Raw genomic sequence first — 9,724 nt, 5'->3', positions numbered from 1 at the left:
CTAGCATGGTATGAAATATTGCTTGAGAGGTTTCATACCTCTCTACTCTCGCACTTTCTTGGAAGAGCTCACACAAGTGCTGATCAATATCTCTAGCACTCATGTTCTCATGCTGTCTCTACAACTCAGGAGACATAGAAGACAACCTAATGGATTGCACATCTAGTGTATCTTTCATATACTGAGAATAATATGATTGATCTTCGTCTGAAGCGTCGGGCACGGACTCCTTCATTGGTTCGTCTTCGAGCATGAAAATTGTTCTTTCATGTCTTAGGACGATTTTTAGTTTCATATACTAATCTAGGGAGTTGGAACCGAGGAGGATATTCTCTTTCTTGAGAATGCTTCACAGTGAAAAGGTGGTTGTGATTGTCATCTAAAATAAAATAATTTAAAGCAGAGTTTTAATATTTATGGAATATATTTAATAAAGGATTTTATAACCCTTATTATTTTATTAAGTCCAACATCCCCCACTATTAGAATCAGGAATTGGTTGGCAACAATTCCTAGAAGGATTAAAATCTTGAATCATATAGTATGCAAACAACTGAGTTGTACCTACATGCTACATTCATCAAGGTCTTAACTTGCCAATCACAAATTTATGTGACTTTCGATATATTCTTGTTAGGTCTTATATTCTAAACACTTGCCTCTCAAATCAATTGACCTTAATGTAGTTAAACAAGTCAACGAATTCGAGTTAAGTCGACCCACTAATAATTATGATAAATTATAGATGTTTTGACACAAGCCTACGGCTGAGTTGTACCGACCTATGTAAAAACTCTAACTATCATCATAGTTATTAATGGAGGACATTTAACAAATCTTGACTTAATAAATTTAAGAGATTTTATTATTATTAAAAATGTCTCACCATTAATGACTTCTTGTGCATTCGGACAATCTCATTACGAGATGTATCTCCCTTAATATAGAAGTAATCATGTTCTTTGGCCATAACTTTTCATTGCGTCTTGATTCATTTTAGGACAAGTAGGTCTCGGGGATTTTAACATGTTAATATAATTATGGAATAAGATATTTATATCTCAATCAAAACATGTATTTATGTACAGGTTAGATAGACAAAAATTCATTTCTATCTTGAAATGTTAAACTATATAACTTGAAATAAAGGAATAAAAATTTCTATGAAATCTCACAAAACATTGATTGCACAAAATTTTTTAAAGAAGACGTTTCATACTATATAATCTAACCACGAATTGGCTTTAATACCACTGTTGAAATAGGAGCGTAACAGAATACATATATTAACATCAGATTTTTTTTCTTAAATTATGGATCTCTTCGTGATACATATAGTTTTAAATAAAATCACATGAAATAAACTATACCTCGTAGTTTTTGATAGAGTGAATGATATCACAAACAAATGAGAGCCTCACATACTCTAGCGACATCTATACTCACTAGATCACGACATTGACACGATCTGTTAGTTGCTAGCCTCTTAGATCGACAAAACCTTTTGGAAGCAATATCGATCACTTTCGATGGAAGAAAGTGAAAATGAAGTTTTCAAGGGAGAAGTAGAGAGAGAGAGAGAGATCGTTAAAGAATCTTTCCAAGGATAATTACTTATAACCTCCAAGGAAGATGAAAAGGTATGACTATTCAAATTCTCTGTTAATCATCATAATTATGACTATTCAAATTCTCTATTAATTATCATAATTGTGACTATTCGAATTTTTCATTAATCATCATGATTATGGTTATTCAAATTCTCCATTAATCATCTTTTGATCAAATAAATTCATATTTTGTTATAGCTTTTGATATTTCAAAATTAATTAATAAGACAATTAATTCTAATTCAGAAATAATAAAATCGATTAATTTTAGTATCCACTAAAATAATCAATTATAGATAATGTTAATATCTACGTACTATGCGTGCAACCCTCTAGGTTTTATGCACGAAGACAGTGCAAACCATGCATAGAAGGTAACCATCCCGTAACAATTTTTAGTCATCCAACGTGATAAAACTAGTATTAGTCATAAACTATATATCACCATAAACCGATTACTATGTAATTCAATCTCTTCATTTAAGCCTACATCCCAATTAATTCGATGCATTATCACCAAATTAATTGTTTTACTTGATTTCCAAGACATAATAAACTCCTCTTGAAAAATAAATATTCCTCCCATAACCATGGATTTTAAGTCACTAATATCTCTATCAAACGACCAGGATGTTAACTCCTTATCCAAAAGAGCAATGAATTCTTTATCGACTCAATATTATTCTCTCTACGTTTTGTCATACACCAACTATCGTATTAATCATAATCTGATTAAAAATTACTTTTAACGATGTCAAAGTACATAACTCCACGTATAGAATAAACGAAGGTCTTAAATCAAAAGATCAGTTACAGTCGTCCATCAGAGAAATGACTAATGATGCTTAATATGTGATCTCTTAAGTGGGTCGTTTTCAGTGCACCTCTAAACTCAAGACTCTCCTAAGTATAGCTTGAATATCTATCTCTCGATCAATCTCGATCTAGTCATACTCAGCGTTGATCTAAATATTCATGTTCTCTCTGGATATCTATCTGATCAATGACTGTTTTCATATTAATATATTCATTAATCTATAAAATTTTATCATTAATCATATAAAAAGTAAAGGATTAACAATAAATATTTGCCTTTATGAAATAATTATCCACAAAATATGAAGGAGTATCTTGACACATAAATACACACACTAACAAAAATCAACAAGATCAGGCATCAAAAAGTGGTAAAGATTATGCAGATTTCAGGAAACAAACCTAAAAGGATGAACTAGAAAATGAATGGGATCGATCTTGTATGGTTTAGGAGCTATTAACTAAAATGAATGGAATCAGTCCATAACAAGGACACAGTAAAACATTCGATAAAGACAATTGAGAAATAGAACAGTCATTGGTGCTTTAGTGATCACAATGGTTTAGATCTTCAATTTGGAGTCGATGTTAGTCGAATACAGCAAGAATAGAAACTATGATGTTAGGCTTCCATCCTACTTATTCATTTCAAGCAAGGAAGTATAGAATTACAAAAATCAAGCTGCAGACTTTTCGTCTGTGTACATTTACAATCTTAACAATGAACGAACAAAAATTATATGCACTCAACACTGAGAACCAGTTAGCAATGAGAAAACCAACTAGGAATGGATTCAATATTTTCTCGATACTCATAATCAGATGAACAATATAGTTAGCTTTCCCTGTCACTGCCTTTTCTCTTTTCCTACCTTATTGACAGGGTAGGAAGAATTTTGAGGGTAAAATTAGAGTTAAAGAAAGAATAAAAAAGGGGTTATGTGTTGAGGAAGGTAAAGAGAGAAAAAAAAACAAGGTTCAGCAGGGAAAGCGAAAAACAAAATTCTGTTGGTTTTAATTGGATTTTTGGAAAAAAAAATGTGGAAATTTTTCGTAGGTCAAACTAGTCCCTTTCAGAATTAACCGAAGGAGAAGCCGGGACCTGGACATTGGACAACATGCAGCTTGCCGTCGACTCCCTCCAATTCCAGCACCTCGGAGGAGACGACGTTATCTCCGTCGGTCCGTTGACGTCCTCTTATTTGCTTCCTTCGCCACGGTCACAGTTCTAGCTAGAGAACTAGAGTACCCTTTCTTTAAACTGGGGCCGGCGACTCATGCCGCCTGTGAATTCGCTTCTCAAACTCATTTTGAATCAAAGCAAATGATTTTGTTAGACAGATTCAAGTGTTCAATACGAAAGAAGAAAAAATATCCATGAATAATAAGATTATCCAATAACTTGTGATAGATTATCCAATATCTTGAGATTTATCTCTAATTAAACAACCAAACTCTGAGTAGACTCGGGCAACCCGAGACTTGTCTTGGGGTAGCGGTTGTTCCAGCCAGCCTCCACCAGCTTCTTCGCCTCCTCCACCCTCGAGTTCTTCACCAGCGCATCCACCACCCCTTGCAAAAATGACGCTCTCACATAGCACCGCTTGTTCATGCCATCGTTGCAGCACCTCACCGCCCAGTCGAGCTCACCGGCCTCGCAAAGGTATGAGATAAGAAACTCAAACGTCTGTTGATTCGGTGAGCACTCGTTCTTTGCGAAATCGAGGTACAGCTTCTTCGCCTCCTCCAAGTTCCCATCTTGGATGTAGCCTTTGAGCAAGGCATTGAAGGTGAAAGCATCAGGCTTCGGTCCGTTGCGCTTCATCTGGTCGACGAGCTCGATGACTTCGTTCGTTCTTCCTTCGGCGACCAGCCAACGCAGCTTAGCGTTGATGCTCCTTGAATTGGGTTCGATGTTGTTCTCTCGCATCATCGCCCAAATCTTCTCCGCTTCGGAAGGTTTGTTGATGTAGAAAGAGTGTAGAAGGATGTTGCAGGTGATCAGATCAGGGGAGATTGCGTTCGTGTTCATTAGGTCGACCGTGCGCATAGCCGCCTCAAGGTCGCCCTTTTCGCAGAGAGCGCCGATGAGGATGTTGTAGGAGATGATATCAGGGGTGATCGAGGCGGGGATATCGCGGAAGGCCTCATTGAGGCCGTTGAGGTCGCCGGACTGGGCGTAGGCGGTGAGGAGGGCATTGAAGGACTTGACGGTGCGGGGGGAGCCCAGATCGGGGAGCTGCCGAAAGGTGGCGGCTGCGTGGGCGGGCATCGCGGCCTTTCCGTAGAGGGAGATGAGGCTGATGCCGAAGCCCTCGTGAGCTAGGTCAGAGGAGAAACTCTTGTGGTGCTCGAGGATGGCCTCCACGGCATCGGGCCGGCCACACTTGGCGAGGCGGCGGATGGAGACCTCGTAGATGCGGTGGCGGCAGCGGAAGCGGTAGGAGGAGGAGGCGGCGATGAAGGCGGCGGTGAGCTTGTCAGGGTCCCGCTCGTTGAAGAGCTTGTTGAGGGTGAGGGAGAGCGGCTCGGAGGGCGTTGGAGGGTTAGGCTTATCGATAGCTACCGGCGACGTAGCGATGGCGGTGGAGGTGGAGGAGAGGCGGCGGTGGAGTAGGAACAGACAGCGAGTGCGATTGGTCATCATTTTTAGCAATCTTCTGCTGCCCTAACGGCGGCGAAGATAGGAGAGGGTTTTATTGAACCATTTGTTTTTGCAATTTGGTACCTTAATTTGTATAAATGATATAAAGCGCAAGGGATTTTATATAAACGTTTGGAAAAAAAGTGGTAAAGATCATCCAAAAATAACTCTTCTTTATCAAATTTGATCAAATATTATAATAACAATATCACAAAAATAACTTCAATATTAATCAAAATTATTTTATTATTAATCAAATTTACTCTAATACTAATAAAAATTATTCTAACACGAATTAAAATTACTCGTTAAAACTACTTTAAAACTGATTAAAATTACTATAATTTAAAATATTTTTGATCAAAATTATTTATAACATTGTTAAACTTGCTCTACTTCACTATTATAGTACTTTTGGCCTAAATCATTAAATATAAAACAATTTTAACTAAAACCATTCTAATATTAATTAAAATTTCTCTAATATTAATCAAAACTACTTCACACATTATTTCAATTTCCAACATACAGCTTCTTTTAACTATAAAATATTCTTTTGGTTACCCTTTAAATGATAATAAAAACAAAGGGCATCCCTTTAAATGATAATAAATAGTAAATCTATTTCTTTTTAAAAAATTAATGTATTAAGAGATAAAACATCATATATAATACAAGTGATAAAAGGCTCAGCATGTTTGTTCTAGGGAGTGAACTAATTATTTCCCAAAAGCAACACCTTCGGGCAATATGAACGATGCGCAAAGCATCCATTTTCCGGGCGCAACAAGACGGACTCTGTGCATTTCTACATCGACAACTTCCTCACAATGCGACATTAATCCTCTGCGAAAGAAAACCATTCTTGTTTTGATCAGCTTAATAATGACAATAATAGTTGGGTTATTAGCCGACAATAGATAAATAGTCATGACAAGTATGACTCGACGATAATGATTAGTCTGCAGCAAGATGAACTGACCTCTTGAAAATCATACTCAGGGTTTTGTGCCTTTGAGAATCCGTAGACATGAATCTTTGGAAGAGTGCGAGCGGACGTAGGAGTGTTTCTGAATACTCCTCTAAATGCATCTGTTTGAGAGTAGAAATTCAAGCCATTAAGTCTATCAAACAACCAACAGATTGAGCTAAAATTGTGCTGTGTGCTTTGTTTCACTTCATTGTAGATTGCGATATAAAAATTCATATTCGGCGATACTTCAATATGCAAAATTCATGAGGCAGTGTTTTTGAAAACCGAACTGCACTGGACCGACAAGCTCAACTGGTTAAACTGAGAACCAATATTATTTTACTCGTTGCCTTTTCACTCTAGTTTGGTTGTCAAAACATCCTTTCTAGTAGTTTATATCCAAACACAATTCTATATTCAGTCAAATTAGAATAGAAAGTGTGAAAATTGCAGTAATATGTTGAAGATTTGAAAAGAATACGAACGAACCTAGAAATTCGGTAGCATCATTTGGCAAATTCATAACCACTTGTGTAATAGAATATCTCAGTTGAGTAGTGAACATTGCAGCAATGAACCTACGGCCTTCCATGTTAAAAACCTGAGACGTAAACAGTAACTGTATTAGTTGCCATTAAAATAACATTTGGAAAGTTAAACAATTGTCTCCGACAAATAAACTACAAGAAAATCCAGAACACGTGAATGACAAACCAAAAAACGAGACCAAAAGAAGTCCGTAGTTATGCTAAACTGTCGAAGACTCACTATGTCAAGCATAACAATAACAACTTCAAATGTATAGACAAACAGCTTCATCATACCTCTACTTTCCTCTCGAGCTTGTTGAGGACAATGTTTCTTTCAAGATATTCAACAGCATTGGGGTTTAGATCATTGGCAAATACACACTTCACTTGCTGCAGAAATGGCTATTGGACCAACACCAGAGAATACGTCGCCTATTCATGATCATGTACAAACATGTTATTATGCTAGTATCAAATATTTCGATGTTAGCTTTCCTTGGTTGGCACCATGTTTGCACATCTAAACAATTCACCAAATTGTATTCATTATAAAAAATATCAACTGTTTATGGTCAGTTGATACGAAGAAGCACATAATAGTGGCAGTGAATAATCATATCTGAAGTCTATACAAACTGAGAAAGGGGCTTACATACGACATCAGATCTTGTGAAACTGCAGATAAGTCGTTGTCTCTCAGTTGCCAACTTAGAATTCCAATAACTGCAGTCAAAACAAAAAAGAAACATTATTTGAACTCGTAGTCTTCATATTGCAAACTAACAAGCTAATGATGCCATCTTCTAATGCTTTAATTGATGAAACAAACAAGTCAAAGTTGAAAATGAGAATCTCAATACACACACATCAGAAGGGAATGAGAATCCTACACTTTTCCGAGATCAACTTGAAAACAAATCCATTCTCCACCACAGTTGTTACAAGGGAATGATTGCCAACCAAGACTTCAAGTTGCATTGTCCTGTATTCATTTTGAATTGCATCCATCTTGTTAACCACTGTCTGTATTTTTGGCCTGTTCTTATCCAAGACTATCTGAACAATACGAGTACATCTAATATCAGGATAACACCCATAATTGAATATTAATTACAGAATCCCTGTTGAAGAAATTGACCTGTGCGATAAGTTTTCTAAAAGGTAAGTGTTCATCTCGCAAATTCAAGTGTGCAATATGGCCAATTGTTTCAAATCCAGTTGGAACAATCAAGCCCTCGGGTAGCAAGGCCTCGAGGAGCTGAAAAAACAGCTAGACCATCAATTTACAGAAAACTAAAAGCTATCACAAAAAGGTAAATGAAGAAATTAATAGGGCAATGAATATTGACATGTAGAAAAACATTGATTCACCTCACTCATTGACCAATAATCATAGAATAAGGTCAGCTGGCATTGAACAAGCTCAAATGACGAGGATCTACTGTGGAATGTGTTGCCATTTAATACAGCCTGAGGCAAAAAAAATTCAACGAGTTGTTTCAATCATCCTCTATCCAAATGCAATAAAAGAAACGTGGATCCAAATAATTGAATGGCATTCAAACAAAGTGAATATGCAAATATTTCAAGCAACACAAATGAGTTCTCACACAAAGATTTCTTTTACGAAAAACTGGAAGCAACAAGCAAGTTAATTTTTATATATCTTTGCAACAGATGGTGCATCCCAACATCTTGAAATTCTTGCGATCTCAAAATTATCTTTCCTTCCACAGTAGTTTGTCAATGTAAGTTATCCTTTGTTGTAGTATTCACACGATAAGAAGCATAATCATGCTATAGTATGAACAAATATGGAGAAATCGAGTGTCATATAAGCTGCACTAAAGAGTGCCCACTTGCTCTGAAGTCATTTTGATTTGTGTTTGCATGTCCCAAGTCCAAAAACTACAAGTTAAAGTTAGTTCATTCGACTTCATGTTACATTGGAAGCAATTCCTAAATGCAACAGGATCTTCTTCTTTGGATATCAATTCTTTCCTTTTGAATTAGATGTGGTGGAAATTATTCACTAGAAATCAAATAAGTAGTCTCCACTTACATATAGAAAAGATAAGAATACAAAGGATAATTCAATTGGCAAACTCAAATGGAGAACTCACAAAGGAATCATAGGCACCTTGATGGCCTCTGGGAGTTCACTCACACCTTTCTTTGCATATTTCTCGTCCAATAGGAGCAGCCTGGTAAGACCTCTCCACCTCCGTCCTTTGAAGTCTTCGCTGAGCAAACCGCTTAAATCCCCCTCGTCTTTTTCTTCTCCGATCATCTTGACGACATAAAAATCATTCTTTTCTAAGTTCTTTCTCGCTAGATCACCCCCATCTTTGCTGTTCAATTTCTTCTTCTTCTTCTTTGGCCGCGACAGCTTCGCCAGATTCCTAAACTTAAGAAACCCACTGCAATTGAATTCCTTCGCGAGTTTTTCCCTATACAGCACTGGACTCAGCGCCGCCGTCTCGACGTCAGCCCTCCCATCAACCCTGGCCGCGAGCGAGTCGAGCCTAGCCCCGCCATCCCCTTCGCCCTCTCGGAGCAGTCTTTGGATCCCAAGGTCCAGATCGTCGCCGGGTACCCTGGCGATGTTGCGGACACAGGGCCAGTTGAGGAGGTGCCCGCGGAGGTGGCTCTCGAGGGCAGCGCACTCCTCCACGGGAACCCGGAGGGCGGCGACATCGAAGACGCGGCAAAACTTTGCCTTTTCGATAACGCCGCCGTCGCCGTCCTCACTGGAGTGATTCAAAGAGAGAGGTGGCGATTCCGGGAGGTGACCACGGCGGAGGGATGGTCCACAGTGGAAGGAGGAAGGGGGTCGGTAGTCATCCGCGGCTATGGATAGCACTGCGTTCAATGAGGAGGAGGGGGAGAAGAATTTGGAGAGGCGTCGGCGAGGGGAGGCTGCGGCGACGACGGAGAGTGAGAGGGAGATGTAGAAGGGGAAGGGCAAGGGTTTGTGGGTGCGCAGAGCAGCGAGAGAGCAGCAGCACATACGCTTCTTCATCATATGGAAGGGTAGCGCCGCTACTCAAGTGGACTGTTTATGTGCTTGTTACAATGTCACACTGAACTATTGCAAATAATTCGGAGCTTCCGGCAAGAGATCCGGTAAGAAATGGTATCAGCTACCGGA

General features: G+C 38.4%; 1 protein-coding gene and 1 pseudogene across 1 annotated transcript; both read right to left on the bottom strand.

The window, feature by feature from the left end:
- Window positions 1-3,774: 3,774 nt before the first annotated feature.
- LOC121971284 (pentatricopeptide repeat-containing protein At1g55890, mitochondrial-like) lies at window positions 3,775-5,115 on the bottom strand. The gene has a single exon (XM_042522463.1). It carries the CDS (start codon window positions 5,071-5,073, stop codon window positions 3,868-3,870), a length of 1,206 nt encoding a protein of 401 aa, XP_042378397.1. The 5' UTR covers window positions 5,074-5,115; the 3' UTR covers window positions 3,775-3,867.
- Window positions 5,116-5,667: 552 nt separating this feature from the next.
- Window positions 5,668-9,618, bottom strand: LOC121971283 (annotated as a pseudogene).
- Window positions 9,619-9,724: the final 106 nt, after the last annotated feature.

The sequence above is a fragment of the Zingiber officinale genome, chromosome 4A (genome assembly GCF_018446385.1).
Source record: "Zingiber officinale cultivar Zhangliang chromosome 4A, Zo_v1.1, whole genome shotgun sequence".
NCBI classification, from domain to species: domain Eukaryota; kingdom Viridiplantae; phylum Streptophyta; class Magnoliopsida; order Zingiberales; family Zingiberaceae; genus Zingiber; species Zingiber officinale.
Note: the sequence above shows the minus strand (reverse complement) of the source record. Positions and strands in the feature narration are given on the sequence as shown.